The sequence below is a fragment of the Gymnogyps californianus genome, chromosome Z (genome assembly GCF_018139145.2).
Source record: "Gymnogyps californianus isolate 813 chromosome Z, ASM1813914v2, whole genome shotgun sequence".
NCBI lineage: Eukaryota > Metazoa > Chordata > Aves > Accipitriformes > Cathartidae > Gymnogyps > Gymnogyps californianus.
Genome location: NC_059500.1, coordinates 29814111 through 29834740, shown reverse-complemented (window position 1 = coordinate 29834740; position 20630 = coordinate 29814111). Strand labels below are relative to the sequence as shown.

Genomic DNA, 20630 nt, shown 5'->3' with positions numbered 1-20630 from the left:
GCCATGTATAGGTTAGCGATGGGGCTACAGTTCCCAGAGAGACGGACTAGCCTTCGGGGACCTACATTTCTCTTCCAGCCCTGCAGAGCACGTTTGGCCAATGTGCTTACTGTCCAGCATGCGATTTCAGGACGCAGCCATGCTCAACGCAGAGGTGCACCAAAGCATCAGGTGAGAGGGTGAGCCATGGGCTGATCGGGATGGAACGTCCCTTTTGGTGGAGAAAATCAGTTAATTTCAGTCAGACTACTAGAGCTTCTCCATGGAGCTGTGGTCTGTTTCTGCTTCTCCAGTTGCAGTATGATGACAATGGAACTCAGCCACCCTTTTAAAACACCTCAAGATATACAGTACTTTCTACCTGCATGAGATATAGGGTCCCTATTTGCTGAATTTAATAAAATACTGCATTAATCATATTTATTTTGACAACCTTTTTTTCCTCCTAACATTATGAATGAATAGCTGAATAATTCACACTATTTTTACTATTTTGTTAGCACTTTATTCTCGCCTTTTAAACAGTTTGGGTTTTGACTGCACTCTTATGAAGAATACTTTCAGATTGAAGAAAGGGGTTTTTAAACTGTCCTTTAACTCTTTCAAGCCTGGCTTCAAATGATCCTCTCCTTTATTTCTAAAGTGCTGGGGCCTAGCAGAATTCATAGCTCCCTGTTCTGGTCATGTAGTTTCTCTTCACCTCCTTTCAATGCGTAAGAGATTTATTTTTGTTTAGCTTTCTCTCTCCATTCAAATTGAGATTACTATTATTAAGATGCATTTAGAGAACAGAATTCCACTCTTTACTCTTTGTTTTTGGCTTCTGGCTGACTATGCTTGATAATTACATGTAACCACTTCACTTTGTAATATATTCGCCATATTTCCCTTCCAGCTGACCTAACACTTTCATACAGTAACATACTACAAAGTTCACTAACCTTTTTTATCTAGAGGCATAATTGGGGCTCTGTGTTCCTGAATCTCTGAAGTCCACATCAATCCTTCTAAGCAAACTTCCTTTCAAATGCAGATAGAGTACTTTTTTTCTCAACTTGATGAAGAAAGCTCCTTTGCCTCCTTTATTTTCTGCTTTATGATATCTGTTACATAATTTTAAATGGTGAGAAATCCTCATGCTTACTTTTCATGGTGTTTAAAATCTATGTTGCATTCAAAACCAGACGAATCATGTTCAATAGTGGGTGAATCACAGCTGACCTGCCTGTTAACGGAGTGTGAATATAATTCTGTCCTGAAGTCTGTGCAAATCTCTTTTATGGCAGCTTCTTTCACCCAAGGCTCACTGTGTTTGGCTGTACGAGGTGGCTTTCTCTCCCCTTGTGGGTTAATGTTAGGTAGCAAAGGCACATGCACAAGCTGGAGGTCTGTCAGGAGTGCGGGCACTGTAACGCGCACTGTGCCGCATGTGCACACGGACACATGCCATCTAAATTAGCATGTGCAGGAGTTTTGGACTGTGATCCTCTGCAGATCTGTCAGCAGTAACACCCACTTGAGGAGACTTATGCCTCTGACAGCCTCTCAGCCATTTCCCTATAACTGCTCCTATGGCTTGGGAAACTGACTCAAGTTAAACATCAGCTGACAAAAAAAAAAAAAAGTAGCTACTTCTTACACACAGCCCAGGTCACTGCTTGGACTCACCTGTAGGCACATCTAAAAGTGTGGGATGTGAGTGTGAGCAACTGCCTGTACATGACAGCTGCTTAAACTAGCTGTTTAAACTTTGCTGTTGCAAGAGACACGGCTGTGGAGCCTGCCCTTTCAGTTATCCTGTACTAACTACCAACCAGACAACTCAGGTCACAGACTCTCTGTGGTCTAAGGCCTGGATTCAGAAAAGCGTTTAAGTGCATGCTTCAGTTTACCCTTTCTGTGCAATGTACATAAGCACATGCTTATCCTTAAGCACATGCTGAAGTCCTACTGAAATAATTTTGCAAGGGACTAAGATAAACAAATCCCAGTCACTCTACAGACAGGACTTTATTAAATGTTGGGTTTATCTCTTATGTTTCTATTAATAGATCTAGGATGTGGCTTTCTACTGAAATGTTGCAGTGAAAGTATAAATTACTTTGAAAGTCTCTATAAAACATTCCCTTTGTCCTTCCTCATTCCCTATTTTCCATTAGTAATTCACTACAAAGAATGCATTTCCCACCAATTCAAAACTAAAGCCAAGCAGCATCTTAAGCTGCATTGCCTGTATGCCTGCATGCTGCATGTTTCAGAAAGTGTTGTTATGTATTTTGCTACTTTAGAACCAAAAGCAACTAAAAATAGTCACACAGAAGGTACCTGATCAGTCTGGCAGCACATCTCTGTGCCATGAAAGATTTATTCTTCTTCTCTACAGCTTGATCTAGGTAGTGTATGAATGCTATCTGGCTTCCATGCCTAGAAATACGTACGACCAAATGTGGGTCTGGCTTACTGCATTCCAGGGCAGAAAAATGTTGTTCCTATGTTCTACACCTGGCTCCTAAGCGTGGTGTTTGTTTGGAAAAGCTGCTTAGCTGTCTCTGACTGGTGGGCAAACTCACTATTTGAGCCCCCAGTGTTGAATCAGGGATTTTTTTTGAGAGGTTGATGAAGAAAGATGTTCCATCCTCACTTCTTGCTCTGATAGGTATAGGAATATCTGGAGCGCTAGCAAATTGCAGGTAGTATTTTCCCCTGCTGTAAAAAAGGAATAATAATTAAAATAGTTAGGGATTATAACTATATATTGCATAAATGTCATATTCTTTGTCAGATAATGCTTTTTTTTTCTAAATGGTTGGCATCACCTAACAAAAGAAGATGCATTTCCTATATTACCAGTATCATTCTCCTCATCAAAATCCACAGTATTCAGAAATACAGTAATGCACATAACAGAAGGCAAGAGAATGAACTACCTTTTTCTGGAGGCAGTTACTTTGCACCACAAAACTAGGCTCTCCTAGCAAAAGTAAAGAATGGCACCTTCACTTTCTTTGAGTTGGCAGGAAGTTTGCCATTGACTCTGAACCGGAATTTAACCTTAGGGACAGAGATTTGGATCTCCGGGATTGAAAAAGACGAGTTTAAAAGTACAAATAGGGTAAGGCTAAAGAAATAATGACTGAGTCTGCAAAGAGCCTGAAACAGTTGGTCTGCAGCTTGCCTGTTGCTTTGTGCATGGTATTTTCACACACACAGCTTCAGAAGGAGTGGTCAACATTATAAAGAAATTACAGTAGTCTTTAAGACCATCTTTGTGCATCCAGTGTATGCAGCCCAGGGGTAGGTCAGGTCCACTAGCTATTAAAAAAAAAAGGCAGAAGCATCCCCATTCATCCCGTCAGGACAGTAAGCATGTCGGTCACTACTGAAGTAGAAATGGTAAAAATACTGTTACTGAACACTGAGAAAAGATAGAGAAATGCATTGTGAAGAAAGGTCTGCATTAAGAGCAACACCTTATTCTGCTACTTAAACAAGCAGACACCGGTTCATAGAGTGGCATAACTTTTTCCCCTTCATTTGGTCTCTGTTGTCTTTTTATTTTCGGCTTCAACAGATTTTGGCTTCTCCTGTGTTTAGAAGTCCTCGATTAAAACAACTGGGGATGGTGCAGGAGGGAATGTATCATACAATAGCACCATACACCATGGTGGGCAATAGAGAGTTAGTATTCTAACTTTAAAGGTTTTCTTAGCTTAAGCCCTAAAAGTGCTAACAGTTTTGCTATATGTGAATTACACATGCCGTATTAAAATAATCAGGAAGATCCTATTATGAATATTTTGAGAGCTATGAAAGTTCATTCTTTTAATTCACACCAGACTAAAAACTGGCAAATTTCTGGCTTTGCTCAATATTTTTAAGACTGTCATTAATAGCAATATGTACTTTTGTGAGGTTTTAAATACCAGTCTGCTCAGCAAATATAGCTGAATTTTACCACTAAAGATGGTGATATGTTCTTCGGTGCATTTTTGATCTTAAACAGATCACAGTGCTTGTGCAAAGCACACTGGACACACAATTTTGGCATGGGCGTCCTGAAACAAGAAAACAAGAACGAGTCAAAATAGTTCCTCAATCTGAAGCTGACGGACAATAAAGAGACTTGGGAAGAATCACAATATTCCATTTTATATTCACTTCAGGAGACGTGCAGGCTGGGCAGAGACCTGCAGGCAGGGCAGGGGGCAGGCAGGAGCAGAGAAGCAGAGGCAGGCAGGGCAGGGCCAGGCTGGGCCGGGCAGGGGCCGGGCGGGGCCGGGGGCGCTGCGCTCGCTGCGGGCCCCGGGCGCGGCGGGGGCTGCCGGGGCGGGGGGCGCAGCCGCCCCAGCCCTCCGGGGCCAGGCCGGGGTCTCGCCGCTATGCGCGGCGCCCCTTGGCCCCGCCGCCGTCTGCCTCAGCCAGGCAGCGGCGGGGCCCGGTGGGACCCCCCCGCTGCCACCCCATCGCCCGCCCCCGGTGCGGCGGGGCCCGCGCCCTCCCCTTCCTCCCCCCGCGCCCCCCCCCGCCCGACACGGCACCCTTTAAGAGGAGGGGGCAGCGGCTGGAGGGCTTGGCCAGGGGACGGGGCCGCTTCTGCGAGGGCTTCAGGACTGGGTCGACCGACTTAAAAAAAAAAAAGGGGGGGGGGAGAAAAAAAAAAAGGGGCAAAAGAGAGGGAATTAAAAGAAAACAGGGAGGTGCGGAAGCAGGAGAAGAGGGAAAAAAAAGTAGGAAAAAAGGAAGAGGGAAGCCGTCCCCAAATTGTGCCAAGTCTGGGGGCGAGCAGGGATGGTGCACCCCGGCTGGCTTTGCCTGCTGCAGGGCTCCCTCCTCCTGCTGGCCAGAGCGCGGCAGAGCCGCGGCCCCGCCGGCGCCTGCCCGCTCCGCGGAAAGGTAAGCGCCGACGCGGGGGGGCTCTGCCGCCCGCTGCGCCGCAACGCACCGGCCGCCGGGGCCAGCAGCGTGGAGGCTGCCGCGGCCCCGCGGGAGTTGCGCGGGGCGGTGGGCACGGCGCGGCGGTCTCTTTCCCTCGGGGGGGGCGGTAGCGAGAGGGTGGGGTGCGCGGGGCCGCCTCGGCCGCAGCTCAGCCTGCTCTGCGCCGGGCGCGGGGTGCGGAGCTCGGGCAGCGGCCGCCCGGGCGGGAGTGGCTGGCGGGAGCGGGGCGGGGAGGGTGGTTTCTCGGGGCTGTGCGCCAGGTGGGACGACCACCGCTCGGTGGTGACGGAGGAGGAAGACCCCAGGATGCGCCCCAGCAGGACCTTTTGCCTGCGCTCGCAACAGGACAGGCTCGGCTGGCGTGACTTGCTGCCAGCATCCCTCGCTGGGGGTGGCCTCTTGCCTTTATCGCTGAACACCGAGCGCGGTAGAGCAGGTTTGGACCAGCAAATGGCCGTGCCTCGAAAGTGGAAACACGATTATAAGGTGTACTAGGTTTTGCTCGTCCTCTGATCTCATCAGCCTGACTGTAGTAAGCAGGAGCAGCATGGGCTGACCTGGCTCTGGTGGGTGGTAAGCACAGCTGAGGGTCCCTGCTGCAAGTTAGGGGTGATGGTCTGGTCAGTGTGAAGCCTGCAAGCAGGGTGTCGTTTCCATTAAAAATCAGACACTGAGAAAAAGCAGTTCTTGCTGAAGTTCCTGAGATAAAAATACCAAAAATGATGTAGGAAAAGCCTTCCTGAGATTACTTTGTGTTAATGCATCTGTTAGTGTTAACAGATCATCTGTGCTGTCTGTTGGCATCTGCTTGGAGCTGGAAGCAGCCTGACCGGAGGTGCTATGCACCCGAGACACTCCTGGGACATGTGTCTCACCATTTGTGTTCATCTCCTGCCCCAGGCACGGTTACCTCCTGCAGCACAGCTGTTAAAGGAAATGGAAGCCCTTAGAAGTAAGTGCAGACCTGCTGCACTGGGGAGGTGCCAAAGCCACAGTGGGCTCACTGCAGGGTAGGTGTCAGAAAGCTTTGCGACTATGAAGGTCTGCTCTGTGACCTTTCTTCTCTCTCTCACCTGCACATGCATCTACGTGTAGTTCCTGGTCTAGGGGCCTTGCTGTCTCCAGCTGAGCATGCCAGCCCTGCTGCAGCAGTAGGAGGCTGAGATGTCTCCTCCCAGGATTTAGGACACTGCTAATTCAACCATATGCCAAGCTACACGTGCCTCACTGGAGGTTGTCTGCCTGAGCTTGGGTTAGACAGAGCTTAACCGTACCTTGGGGGATGGTGCCTTACCAATTTGCTTGTGCCTGGAGCAAGTTTGTCAACTGGATTTATAGGTGGCCAGCCGTGACACTACCATAAAGCCAGATCAAGCCTCTGCAGTGAGTGCCCCCTTCCCCTTGAGGGCATGAAGTGCAAAAGCTGTGGGCTGGTGTGAATCTACTTCAAGGAGCTAGTGAGAGCAACAAGAAGGAAGGGGACAGCCCCTGAGAGCCTGGGCAGCAGAAGTCATACATGTTGAAATGGGTAATTCACTGATTTGGTGGGACAGGCAGAGAGTTTTCCTCGGGAGCCATTGACTGGACTTCTGCCAGTTACCAGCAAAACTGGAAGTGAAATGTGTTAATGGTATCTCATTATCTGCTGATTACTCTGTCATTAAAATGTGAGACCACCTGTAGTTCTGGTATTGGCAGGCTGTTTCCTAGGGTCGTTAGGACAGTGATGGTAACCACACAGTTTAGGAATGGCAGCATCTGCCTTGTTTGCAAAGCTGTTGAGTGTATCCTTGTGAATATTTACACCAAGCCCTTGGGAAAAAATATTCCTCCTTGTCCCTGCCTCATAAGGGAAGGCTTTTTTGTTTGTTTTTATTTGAATTCTTTATGGGATCTCTTTTCTTACCTTTCTAGATTACAGATACACCTTTCTTCTTTTTGTCAGGTTGCCTAAAGCTTCTGTCATGAAAGAAATATGTGCATCAGTGCCTGAAAGAGAGAAGGTGCTATTTTAAGGAATGAACATACAATACTTCAGAGGGCTTTCTCATCATCACTCCAAATTATAGTTAAAGCTGCAACCAATAATGTGCCCCGTCATTCTTTTTTTAATAGGAAAAAAGAAAGGCTTTGAAAACAGTTCATGTAAAATAAAGTATGCTGGAATCCTTTGGGTTATATTCCAGTTACTAAGTAATGTGGTGTGGTGGGGCTTTCTTTTTGCTTAACATTGGAGTGTATTGGTAAATTCAAAGCCAGAATCCAGGGGTTAACAGCAGAATGCTTGTGGTTGTAGCTGGTATTTTTTTGATGCGTTGTTCCTGATAGGGGGGCAATTAATTTAAATGGCTACCTTTCCCCATATATGCACTTCAGCAGAGCAAGTAATCTATCTGCTCTTAACCCTTGGCTTTTTAGTTAAAAATTTGATTTCTATTTTTCATTTCTGGCAAATGGAGACTGAATGTGTGTTCTTCTGATAGTTGTAGCCAGTGCAGTGTTTATCCCCAGGCGAGTTCTGCTTACAGTCTTAAGCTGAGTTTGAGAGTGTCAGTAATGCAGGTGGGCAAAAACTCAAGAGAATGACTATTAAAAACGTGCCTAGCATTTCTGTGTACATTACCGTAGATGCTTGGGGCACTTTAAGTGGTGAGTAAAGGCACAATCTTTGCCTCAATTAGGTATAAATGAACATGACAAGATACGACACCAGGATAGATAAGAGGGAGGGAGAAAGCCATATAGGGAGGGTTATAGGGCTGCCTGCCTGGGTGAAATATTGCATGCCACATGCTCTGGCTTCTGTAGCAAGCAAAAAAATTTAAGAGAATATTGTGGATTAAGAAACAGTGCAATCCTGGGCTGAGGTTTGGAAGATGTGGCTGTGGGACCCAGTGGTCAGTATGAGTGTTAGGGGTTCCGAAAGACGCTGAAGCCACAGAGGGCACCTGCCTGCATGGCGAGTTACACGCTTTGTGCTGGAAGATGTATAGTCTACATAGATGAGACAGAAGATGGAAGGAAGCAGAAGTGATGTAGAATGAAGCAGACCAGGTGTAGGTTTCCCCTGTCTGGAGTTCACATTCAGTTTCTCAGTCCTGGGACAGCAGTTTTCCTTCCCCTCTGAGCCTCTGTTCCCCATATCACCACAACCTTCCCTCTTGAATTTTTTTGGTTTTTAAACTTCCATGCTCTTCCTCTAGACATTCAGAGTGCTGCCACTAGATGCATTCCTTGTTCCTCCTGTTTTTTGCTGCATTATTTTCTGGATGTTTACCATAATTTTACTCTTGACAGTCAGTACATCATTTAGCCCAATTTGAGCTAGTTTCTCAGAAGAAAGATGACACTTTCTCTGGTCCTCTTTGGCACCACTCTTCCAGCAGAATCATTACTGCCTCACCTGAAATGATGCATGATGTCTGACAAATGCGGTAGTATTTGTGTATTTGAAGACTACAGGTTGCATCCTATGGTGGACCTATAAATACTGCTGGAAAAGCAAGCTGCTGGGGGTAGTTAAAATGAACAGAATCTGAGGCTTTGGGTTTTTTTAAATCTTAAAAGAAGAAAACTATTGAAAAGATAATGAAAATACCTCTCAGTCAGAGCCTGTATTCTGCTGAAGCAGATAGAAGGAAGGCAGGAGGTCATGGGAGTTTCCAGTCCCACCTGTGGATAACCAGCTATGTGATTAGAGGGCAGATGTTGGGATACGGGACTAGCATGCTCTGGTTTCAGCTACTGATCTGCAATACATCACTTTACTCTCCCTTTCTTCAAGGTTTTTTTGTTCTTGCCTAGACCCTCCCTCAGCTCCCGAGGAAAAATTCTTGATGTGCACCATGCTTTTCCAGGATTTCTGCAATGCCTGACACTGTTGTCCCCTCATTTTGGGGAAGCGTTGTCTGGCCTTATGTGCCCCCATCGCATCTCACGGCAGGCAGTGGAGTTTGCCCCCTGTGCAGTCCTGCTTGGGAAGGGAGGCTTTCCCAGTCTCAGGGTAGGGAGTGGATCCCATAGGTCCCAGTGTGTTGTCTCTGTGACAGTGTCAGCTTGAGCAGCTCCTTTTCCTTCTCCCTCATTCCCCTGCTGGCTGGGGAAAAGCCTTTCTCTATCTCTTTTTTTTGTTTCAAGCAATTTTTTGGCTGGGCGGATACCGTGAATCAGATCACCTGGGGAGGTGAAATACGGGAGAAGGCACTGTGCCATAGTGCTGAACATTCAGAAATACCTTGATCTGGGACTACATAGTGGGAGGTTAAACTTGAGGCACAGAGGAGGTGTGGTATGGCTAGTGTGATGCTGCCTCAGATCTTGGTGTGGCAGCAAACTGGGAGACCTGTGTTCTCATGCGGGACTGCCGCTTTCTTCCTTAGGCTGCCCCTCCATTTTTTTCCCCTTGTTCCTAGTTTTTCCCATCACGAGTAATGCATTGAGTGCCACCTGTAAATAGGAGAGTGGAGACAGAAATAGGCATCTTGATCTATATGTGAACCTGACTTTTTGTTACTATGCTGCTGAAAGTGAAATTCCTGGAGCTGTACAACCCAGCTCTCAAGCCTCCAGGACACCACTTTGACTGTAATTTATGCTGGTTTTAAAGCACCCCTTTCTGATGTAACAGCTGTGTAGAAGGATCCTACTGCAAAGGAAAATTGAGTTGTAGCACCTTTACCTACTGCATGCTCTCAGGGAAGTGAGGTGAGAGAGAGGCGCTGCCAGTGACGGCATATACTGCGATGCTGAACAAGCCTCGGCACTGCTCCTGTGCTATCTCACAGCCACCTAAAGCATTGTTTAACGGCTTCCCTTTTACGATCCTGGGGAGAGATTATACCCTTGCTTTTCCCTCTTTGAAGCTGCGGTGAAACATGCGAGAGCTCCAGGAGGTGCACAGGGACACGAGAGTACCAGAAGGTACAGCAGAGGAAGCACAGACCTGCTCAGGCACACCAAGGACTTTGCTCCGTCCCCTCTCACGCAAAGCAGTAGTGGGCTGTTTGCAGGGATCTGGCACAGAGGCAGAGTAGTGCTGGGACTCCAGTCTCCACCTCCTGAAGGAAAAAGAGATGCCAAAGGAGTGTGAGGCACTAGCATGTCCCGAGCAGCTGTAATGCTGCCTTTTGGAGGGAAAGTGAGCTTTGTGAGCTCCTGTTGTAGCATCACCTGGTGATGATACCCAGCTTGCTGGTGTCTGGATACTGGCTCTGCAGGGTCTGAGGAGGTTTCCCATCAATGGCGGGGAACCGAGGCCTGTTCTCTGGCCCCTCATGCTGGCTCCAAGCAATTCTGAGAAGGGAGGTCTGAATGCTGCTTGGGGTGGGTTACCAAGTTCATGACTGCTCCTGTTGGCGTGGAAGTGCCAGCAAGAGTGCCCAGCCGCTCCACTTTGTAAGGTCTCAGTCTCTAGGACTGTGTGAGAGGTTTTGCTAGGTCTCAGCCTGCTTTCTTCTGCCTCTGCTGCAGGCTCTGTAAAGGAAGACTTTATTTACTCTGTGCCTGATGGCCTGTGTGATTTCCTCAGTGGTACCACTAATAACTGGCAGTATTACTCTGCTTTCAGTATCCGATTGTGAAAGCTGGGGGGATTTGCAGAGCAAAAAAAGTGAGAGTGCAATGCCAAACACCTTTCTAGCTGGGCTGTGTACAGTAGTCAGGAGCAGTGCTGATGATCCTCTTTAAAGCCTGGTACCATCTATCTGGGCTTGAGCATTCTGGAGCTGAATGAGTTTATTCAGGAGCTGAATTGAAGTTTTGAGCTGGCTGGTGACCACTTGTTCCTTATGGTTCCTTGCAGTCGTGGCTGTTCTTGTGCACTGCCACGAACATGATCAGACTTGTGCAAAGTGAAGGAGGGTTGACCTTCCGACCTTGTGCCTGTCCCAGGTACCTCCTCTGTCTTTTCGGTTGCTTGTAGATAGAAAGCAGCACTTCTCATCCTTCCTCCTTGCTGGCTGACAACTACTTCCAGTTCATTTCTCACCACAGTGTGTCCTTCCATTTTTCCCTCCTGACTAATGACAGGAGGGAACCCTGTTTCGTTTTCCATCTTGTTTTACTTTGTGTATTCATTTTCCTATGTTCTTCCTGGGTCTATGTCACATTTGTACTCACCTGTTGCCCTGTATCTTCCTCACCTCTCGGTGCTGCGTCATGTTTGTTTTCCCTTCTTCCCATGGTCTTCAGGAGAGTTTTTATGGTCTGTAATTCAGGAGTGCATTCCAGGACTGTCCTATAGGATCTGGAGTTGTAGCATGTTGTTACCAAGGTCTGAGGTATCCTTCAGACTCTTGATGTGCTGCAGAAGTGTTTGAAGAGCTCTTTGGAGTATACCTGGTTTGTTGGTCTGTGCTGGTAAACTCGACTGCTGGCAGCACTTTGCTGAAGTGGTGCCTGATCTGTGGCCAGGGTTTGATGTAGAGAGCTGCTGGAGAAGGTTGTCCGGGAGGAGCCATTGCAGAGCAGTCTTTAAGATTAACCTTTCTGACCCTGGGTCTTTAGTATCAGAAATTTATAGGCAATGTGCTTCCAATAAATTCCTCCAAGCAGCCTGTTCTGCATTTGGCAGTCAGGCAGGCTTCTTAGATCAGCACACATGCACGCTTAACCTCAGAGCTGAGGCTAGAGTTATCTGCTGGCTAAATGCTGACAAGATGTTTGAGTGCATCTGGAAGCTTGTCCTCTTACTTAAACATGCAAAGGCTACCTCTTCCTGTCTGCACAGACAGATAGAAACTGTGTCCATTGCTCCAGTAAGGACCACTGCACCAGTGCGGTGCATGCTGTAGGTGATGGAGGTAATGCCTCCTGCTGGTGTAAAGTGACTTGGCAGGATCCAAGCAGGATCCATTTTGCTCCATCTGCTCTCCTGTTCTGCGGGATTGCTTAGGGCTTGAATACAGTCCTGTACTCTGGTATTCCCGGGGATGCTGTGAGGCACATTTTGCAGCGGAACAAACTTAAAGTCTGATTCTTGACTTCCTGATGGCTGTGGTTTTTGAGAGATTTTAAAAGCTAATCTAAAGAAAGAGGCTTTTTCCTCCTCTATGTTTAAAAGAGTATGCCCTGGAACCACAGGCTGAGTTTGGCCTGCAGAATTTCTTCCCTTATTTTCCAAGGTATTGCATGCGCTTCTCTGCTCCTTAAGAAAGAGGAGAACTGGGCTGTGAGGGGTCTTGACTGTGTGTCTGTCTGCCATGTGCTACATCCCTGTAAAACTATTTCTTCCTGCTCCAGCAAGTCTGCCTGCCAGCTGTGTTTTGTGTTACTCATTTGTTTGGTGTCTCGCTCAGAGTGGAAGGTTCTCCCGAGATGCTGTGGCACCCTCTGACTAAATGTCACAGCTGTTTCTTTGACGAAAGGTGCCTTGCTGTGCTGAAGTGAGAGGCGTCAAGGTGAAGATGATTGAAACCCTGCTGTCCTGCTCTGCTTCAGCAAAGTGATGCCAGCTTTTGACTCGATAAAAGGTGGAAGCTGGATAAGCATCTTGCCTGGAGCATGGCCTGCTTGGGCTGTGCTCTGCTGCTAGTTTTGGCAGATACGCAGGTGATAAGCCAGGGTGGCATTACTGTTGAGAAGACCCAGTGTTGCTTTTCAGGAGGAGAAAGCCAAGGCCAATCTTCTTGTGTTTTTAATTAATGAAAATTGAATTTTGACCTCAAGACCTGAGAAAAAGGATGGTCAAAGAGGACTCTGTGTGAGCAAAGCCACTTTAGGAAAAGTCCATGCTGGCAAGCTGCTGAGCCAGATGACCTGCTGGCTTGGCACCATGTTTTCCTTAAGCCCTGTACTGCAGTGGCCCGGCATAAATGTCTGAACTTACTCAGCTGTGTCTCCCTCTCCCCCAGCAAAGCGAGCTGAACTCTTTCCTGTGGACCATCAAGAGAGATCCCCCGTCTTACTTCTTTGGCACCATCCATGTCCCGTACACGCGTGTCTGGGATTTCATCCCAGAGAACTCCAAGAAGGCCTTCCAGCAGAGCCACATCGTGTACTTCGAGCTGGACCTCACCGACCCCTACACCATCTCAGCTCTCACCAGCTGCCAGCTCCTGCCACAGGGGGAGAACCTGCAGGACGTGCTGCCCCGTGACATCTACCGCCGGCTCAAGCGGCACCTGGAGTACGTCAAGCTCATGATGCCGTCCTGGATGACCCCAGACCAGCGGGGCAAAGGGCTGTATGCAGACTACCTCTTCAATGCCATTGCTGGCAACTGGGAGCGGAAGAGGCCGGTGTGGGTGATGCTGATGGTGAACTCTCTGACGGAAGTAGACATCAAGTCGCGAGGTGTGCCTGTCCTGGATCTGTACCTGGCCCAGGAAGCAGAGCGGCTGAGGAAGCAAACGGGTGCTGTGGAGAAAGTAGAGGAGCAGTGCCACCCACTTAATGGGCTGAACTTCTCCCAGGTGAGATGGAGTGGTGTGCAGGGTGCCAGGCTGGCTGCTCAGGTGGATATTGCAGCACCAAGAGCATGGGCTGGGGTGTGGGGTAAGTGCTCTCTACCCAGAGACTTGTGTTTGCTTCCTGCAGCCTGTGCCTTTACCTATGCCCTCAGGAGAGTTTGCTAGCTGTAGAAGTTCAGGCCATGTCCTAAATTCATTTAGACCTGGCCTGGGGAGACCCCTGTCCTCTTCCCTGGGCAGACTTGGGCAGGCTCCACCCTAAGAGATACTGGACCTTTGGATGTCTGCTCTCTGACCCTGGCTGGGCTGCCCTGCAGGAGCCCAGGGCAGGCTGGGCCTCGGTGTCTAAACTTGCTTTTGTAATAGCTAGTTAAGAAGAAAGGTGTGATCACTTAGGGGAAGCAGGGGTGCTGTGAGTAAAGCTGAGAAGTTGGCGCTGCTTGGGAAAGTATTCCAGTGGACCTCTCAGTACCCTCAGAAATAGGGGCCCATCCTCTGCCTTGGGAAAAGTGTTTTTTGTATTGTTTTTTTTTCTCCTTCCTTTGAGACATGGTGAGGGTCAGCATAGTACAGCTTCCTGCAGGGAGCTCCATGGGCTAGTGCAGGCCCTTGTGCAAGTGCCTTTGTCTTTGCAAACCAGCTGGACTTCAGCGCCGTTGTTCATGCAGTGTCATACCAGGCAAGTAGAGCGACCTCTGTGTTGTCCATGTGTTGGATGGTCGTGGGCTCTCTGATGAACTAAATACACCAGGGAGCAGTGTCTGTCACTGTCTCTGCCTGGCCAGTGGGATCACAAGCAGGCGTAAGGGCCTGGGGTACCTTTGCTGCAGGAAGGTGCTAGTTTGGGGTGAGGAAGTGGCATTTGCTTAGGAACAGGTGAGACGTGCTGTTGCAGCATGCCCTGGTAGCCCAAGGTGGGAGGACCTTTGGTCATGGCGCTGGGGAATTTTGGCTGATGCCTGACCCTTTCCCCTGCATCCTGGAGCCTGTCCCATCACTGATGCAGAGTTTCCCCTGCTGGAAAGGAAGGAGCAGAAGGGGAGGTGCAGACCAGCAAGGGCAGGGACAGCAGTTTGGGGTAGATGTCAGAAGTGCTGCTACCCCAGCCACTCTTGGCAGAGACCACAGTGCAGGGAATAGCCCAGGGTGGATCACTTTTGCAGTCCTTAACTGTAGCCAGGGCGTCTACACTCCTCTCTTCCCTGGTTTGAAGCTGGGCAGCCTCATTCGCATCTCCAGTCTTTTGCTTACTGTGCTTTGAATCTTTGTGTTGTCGTTGTTTGCTTGCGGCCACCCTAGAAATGGGCTGGGAAGTCCTGTCTCCTCTACCTCTTACGTAGTTGAGGCTTTATTAACATCATTGCCTGTGTTTTTCTTTTGCTGACGCTGCCCCTCTGGTTTAGCATGATAGAAGCAGAGCAGGGGGGCATGTGCTTTCTCCACTGCCTTGTAAGAAAGTGGTAGGGAGGCTAAGAAATATAGGTCCTGTTAAGCTCATGCAACTGTTGACACTTGCTTTAGGCCCTCACACAGCTTTCTTCAAAGAGCGGCTGTTGCTGTGCTGTTTTGCAGGTGGAATAAATACCATGTGAGCTGGGAAGCTGCATGGGGTGGGGACACACAGCTGCAACATCCAGAGTTGCCCCGCCTGGTGACATTTATTGTGAGAGCCCAGCTGAGGGGGTCAGGGTAACCAGAACTGCAGGAGAAACTTGGCTGTAGTCGGGAAAATCATAGCCCGTGATTACCCCACGGTGGGTGGAGCTGTGCATGTGAATCATGTGAGCTGTGGCTCCTCCCAAGCCTGCTCACTTCCAGGGGGAAGGAGCACGCAATCCCTTGTGGGAGCAGGTCTGGAGCAGCTACTGCACTGCGAATTCACACCCTCACTTCCGCTCGCTACTAGATTTCCAATACAGGTAGTTTGAGGAAAAGGAGAACCAGAGGCAGATGATTTTTATGTTTCTAAGCCAATTTCATGGTTGTTTCAGAACCTGACTTGTGAACTCTCATGGTTGGCAATTCTGTAAATCTTTGATTTCAGAGCTTTCTTCTCAGTTTGTTCAGGCAGTTAAGTTAATTATGTGTTTAATATAAACCAAACAAAGACTTTGAAATAGTCTCTTTGAAAATTATTTCCTTTGGTATTGTGCTGCTGTCTGGGAACACTCAGTATCAGACCACTTCTGTGTCTGCCTTTCAAGTGAGCAAACACGCAGGGAGGACTTACAAACTTCTGCTGGGGAAAATGGGGACACAAAACCATAAGGAATGGTCTAATCCTGTGCAAGAAATGCTTTTTTGTTGCAGCAGAGTCACAGAGAGATTATTATCTTGGCAGAGAAGCAAGTTTAGTGTTCTCAGATTATGTTTCTGCATAGGGTTTGCTATTTCTTTCACTTATGATGTGGTTGTACTACCGGGTGAGGAGGACTCCCAGGCCACTTACAAGCAGTACATTGTTATTAGCTAGGTCCCTCTTTTGATCCATACTATCGGACAAGGCCTGTTTGGTGTTGGTATGTTATTGCAGGTGAAGGTCTGGAACAGTTTATCATTGATTGTCTCCATGGGATTGCACAATGCTCAGTAACTGTGAAGTGCAGACAAACCCAAGCTAGAGACTTCTCTCCTCTCCTTGTGAGGAGAAAGAGGAAAAAAGTAAAATAAACAAAAAACCCCACACATACAACAGCTAACACTGCCTGTCACGGGGCTCTTTTTCTTTGGCTGTATTTGTTCCAGTTTCCTCTTTTGTTTTATGACTCTTATTTTACCTGCCAAATCTCTCTGTTCTTGCTCAACTCAGGCTCATAGCCAAGCCATAAAAGTATCATTTCTATATGGTACACAATGATGTGTACGCAATCTGTGAAATACTTTACTGCCTTCTCAATCCACCTCTCTTGTTCCAAGATCTATGCAACTTTAGGGAGTATGGAAAGATTAGTCTGTCTCCATGCCAGGGCCATGGTGTTTATTTTCCTGTTTCATGCTGTTTCTATCCTAGTTTGTCTTAAAGACTTTTTTCTCCCACCCCACCTTCTTTCATGGGTACTGCCTCTTGTTGCAATACCCTATAAGGATGCAGGTCTCATTCCTAGCAGCATCTGGGCTTCTTGAAGATAAAAGGCTTTGTAGCTATACACAATCTGTCACTGCTGACTTCCAGCACTGGAGTCAGTCCCTCAGACCTCCCAACTGTTCCTTTCAGGTTATGCATGTGCTTACATGTTTGCTGGATTGGAGGCAATAGTGCTCCAGCCTAAAGCCTGTGCAGCTTTGCTGTTGGCTCCAGCTGTAGTGTCATGAACATCAGTTTCGTATTGGCTCAGAAAATGAGCTGGCCTTGGCCCGTACCGTGCCATGCACTTGTAAACAGGCTGTGCTTTGGCACACTCGGGTGGTGTCCAGCCTGTGTTTCTCACAGATTGGTTTGAGCTTGAGCACAAGAAGTTTGGACTTGTGTCTGCCCTCTGTGTGGGACCGAGGCTTAAGCGTGGAAACACTGTCCAGCAATCACCACTTCCTAGCCAAGACCCTGGCCAGTTTGGCTTCTTCAAGCTTGGGACACTTGATGGAAGACTCTACCTGTTAGCTGCTCTTGATCTGAGAATTGTTTTCCCCACATGGCTTTCCCCCACGCCTTGCTACAGCACTCTATTCCTACCTGAGCATCTGAATACACGGCTACATCTTCAAAAGTAGTCCTCAAAGCTGCTTGGGTGGCAGTAGAAAGCCGGGAGCCACTAAGGACTGACTGTTGAGAAATCCTGGCTCCAGCTCTGGGACTGAGTGCTTGAAAGTCTTGTCTTTTGCATCTTTCATCCACTTCCTCATACAGTTAGTTGCAGATAGGAAATGAAGCAAAGGCTTCTAGGATTGGTCATTTTGTGTTAATTAGCACATTAATTGTTCATGTTTCTACTCAAAGAGCAACCTCTGCAAGCAGCAAAGTGCTAAGAGATTCCTGCTTTTCTCTAAATGGTTCCCAGCTCTTCCAAGTTCTGGACCACTAACACATGACTCGGTGAGAGCTGTAGACTTCTGCTTAGCAAATACAACCCTTGTGATGTAACAGCAACATCATTTTTCTTGCTTAATCTATGTACCCGGTTGGGTGAAAGGGCCACCCTTGATAGCCTCTGGTATAAAACTGTTATTCAGGAGCAGCCCACATCTGTGGGGAAGTTAGGAAGCCCAGACACCACTACCTTGTTACATGTGGAGGAGGGAGTTGCTTGATTTGGTTTTTTCCCCTTCTAAGGAAGTTAGAGAAACAGCAATGACGGCTTGAAATTAGGCCCAAAAGATAGGATATGAAATTGGAGAGAATTGTGCTAGTCTCCTCATTTCAAACAAAGGGCTTTTTTGCTACATTGAGTTGATCAGTTGTCTTTAGTGTCTGGCATGATGAGGTCAGATCTGGCAGTGTTTCCATTCACGAGACCCCAGTTCAGGTTCACCGTTGACAACAGCAGTAACGGAGAACCTCAGAGAAAGAAAGAGCAAGGAGAGGCATGCGGTGGGAGCTTTGCAAGGAGTAGTTCAAATCCAAACTTGGAGCAAAGCAGAGCAGTTGCTTGATGAAAGAGCTGCAGGGGAGCAGAGCACTCACTGCTGAACAAGTTGGACGGGATACTACTTGCGGTAACCTGATTGCATCTTCTGCCCCGAGGGTGTAACTTCAAGATGTATGTGTCAGGAAGAGGCCTCCCTCCTCAGGTAATGGGAACATCAGGGTTTTCTGCACCTGAACTGGAGCTGAAACAACCGAATTGATCCTATTTGCATCTTTGGCTGCTGGAGTCTGTGCACTAGATTTGTTTTTGTTTTCAGTGTGTAGACACACCTGCAGCCTCCCTGTCTAGACATCAGGGATGGGGAACGGGCTGGCTGGTGGGAACCAAAATAGCTAAGGCTTCACATTTCTATTGTTGTAATTAGAGTTTAATTAAGATCTTATTAACTACCTGAGGAGTTCAGGGTTCTTCCCTAGGTGAGAGTAAAAGGGGAATTCAGTTGCTGATCTGCTGTCTCTGCATTCAGAAGGGTGGAGACTTTGTTTCAAACATCCTGGACTCTGCGGTAGGGTTTTGAAATCCCAAACTGCGGATTTTGCTGTGGCACCAGTTTGCACCGGTCACATGTGCCATTATAAGCTCCTTGCATTTGCACTCTCTGCACCTATCAACTAGCTGGATTTTCCCATTAAAAATGCCCTTTGCTCAGCGTATTACACAGCAGAAGCAGAATACGTCAGGTGGTAAATGTGGCTTTGTGTCTCCTTGCAGCTCCCACGGACAGCCCCTTGCCTGTGGCTGGCTCCCAGTGTTACAATGTGAGCATGCCAATACACTTTCCTCTTTTCCCAGTTATCAAGGGCTGGGCAATGAGTTGTGTACACTGCTCTGGGAGTGCTCATGGCTGGGTTATCCTGCTCTCCTCTGACAAGGCAGCACTAGGCTGGTGGGCTGGTTGGCAGACACGCTCCATGACACTTGAGATCCTCTAGCTTTGAGTGAGAGTACTGTTGCTGCAGAGGAGCATAGCCCTGTCAGCAGGCTGAGAGGCATCCTGGGCATCGGAGGCTGCTCAAGGGAGCACACAGAAGCTCTGGGCTGGATGCTTTTTGGAGCAACTCAGCCAACAGTGAGGAGTGTGGAGCAGGGAGGGGATGGGGGCTTGGCTCGTTCAGCTGGTCAGGCAGTTGGGTGCCTCTGTGCTAGGCTTTGGTCTGCATGTTCTCAGGTCTTGGTGCAGACTTACAGTGATGGGTCACGGTGACCTGATGCTGTGGCTCCATCTGACGCCTGATCCTGAGGGCTCACTGCTTATTGCCCATTACTAAACCCAAAGTGTGGGACAGTAGCTGCTAGCTTTTCCCTTGGACAGCAAGGTTGCAACTGGTCTGGACAACCTAAAGGCACATGCCTGCAGAGTTGTAGAAGACAACTTCTTTTCTGATCTAAGAACTGGACTGCACTGCTGTCACCCTCCTGTCCACCAGCTGTAGGACGGTTCCTTTTTGGCCCAGACTGGATTGCCAGGTCCATTGGGATCCCACTTGGCTCCTGCATCTCAGTGACAGGGTTTCTGTCCCATGGCAGTGGTTCTGAAGACTAATTTTTAGTTCTCTTCAACAAACTCAGACACAGGTAGTCCAAGAGTACAGCCCAGCTTCAGCTTTCAACTGTTTGATTTTGTGAGGGTTTGTATTCCACCAAAGAGCCTCTGCGGGTACTGCAACTGTAATCAGTTTGTCCTTTAATGTTCTTTTTGTTAAATGAAGCAAAGGGAACCCGTTGAGCCTTTCCCAGCGGGGCACGTTTTCTGCATGTTAAGTATTCCCTCAGCTCTTCCCAGGCCTAGTAGCATCTGTCTTGTGTCACGGCAGTCACACGTGTGCTTGGCGCAGTGGTATTGTCACCATCCTCATCTTTCCTTGTTTATGCATCTGAGTTTGTCTGTGGTTCTTTCAGGCACAGTGATTTTCTGAGAGCTCATGCTCAGGGGATTCAAAGTCCTTTTTACTCTCACTGCTTCCCAGGAAAGAGAGAGTGTTACCCTTGTTGTTGTGGTCCAGTCCCTGTCTGCTCTGTGGCCAAGACAAACTGCAAGCCAGCAGACAATGTTTGTTTTAACAAGAGATCCAGATTACCCAGCACCTCTGCTCTCTTACCCTAATTATTTTGCTCCCCTGACCTTTGTTTTATCTGCAAAATCCATTAATGATAGAGTTGGAGTTTGTTGGGGTTTTTTTGCCCTCTAGGTTGTTGACATGTATGTTTAATGCTGTACAGCAAAGAACTTACCCTGCAGAGGTCTTCAGTAGGTTACACAGTTGTTTCTCATCTGTGTTTACATTTTCAAGTCTACTAACTACTGTTTCTGTTTCCTGTATCTTCAGTAGGGTTGTGTTGGTGTTGTGTTGTGATGTGTTGGTTTTGTATTTCTCTAAATTCCTACTGCCATACACTCTATTCAGAAGTGTGTTCACTGATGCTATTGCCTTTACCAAGTAAACTTGAAAGCTCACAAAAAGCTATTAGGATTTTTGGAAAGGGTATGGTTTCCATTATCCTTGTTGACTTGCAATTTTCTATAATCCTGTAATTATTTCCTATAATTTTCATGAAGGCTTTTATTAGCTAGTTAGAAGGGTTGATTGCAAGTAGGATGAGGAGGCTGAAACACAGTTTTAAGATGTCTTTTGCTTTATCTGGCCTAATGCAGAAAGGGAGCAGCAGGAACAATTCTTTATTGTTTTTGATAACAGAGGAAAGA

At 47.7% G+C, this 20630-nt stretch overlaps 1 protein-coding gene across 5 annotated transcripts in view; it reads left to right on the top strand.

Annotated features, from left to right (window-relative positions):
* Positions 1-4687: 4687 nt before the first annotated feature.
* Positions 4688-20630, top strand: part of TRABD2A (TraB domain containing 2A) — a 78205-nt gene continuing 62262 nt past the window's right edge. For 4 of the 5 annotated variants that reach the window (XM_050913167.1, XM_050913170.1, XM_050913165.1 and 1 more), the window contains exon 1: positions 12737-13346. In XM_050913167.1, the coding sequence (XP_050769124.1) occupies positions 12747-13346 (600 nt within the window). In that variant the 5' untranslated portion in view covers positions 12737-12746. Of the gene's footprint in view, positions 4894-12736; positions 13347-20630 lie in introns of those variants that run through there. The other variant, XM_050913164.1, reaches the window with a different exon arrangement.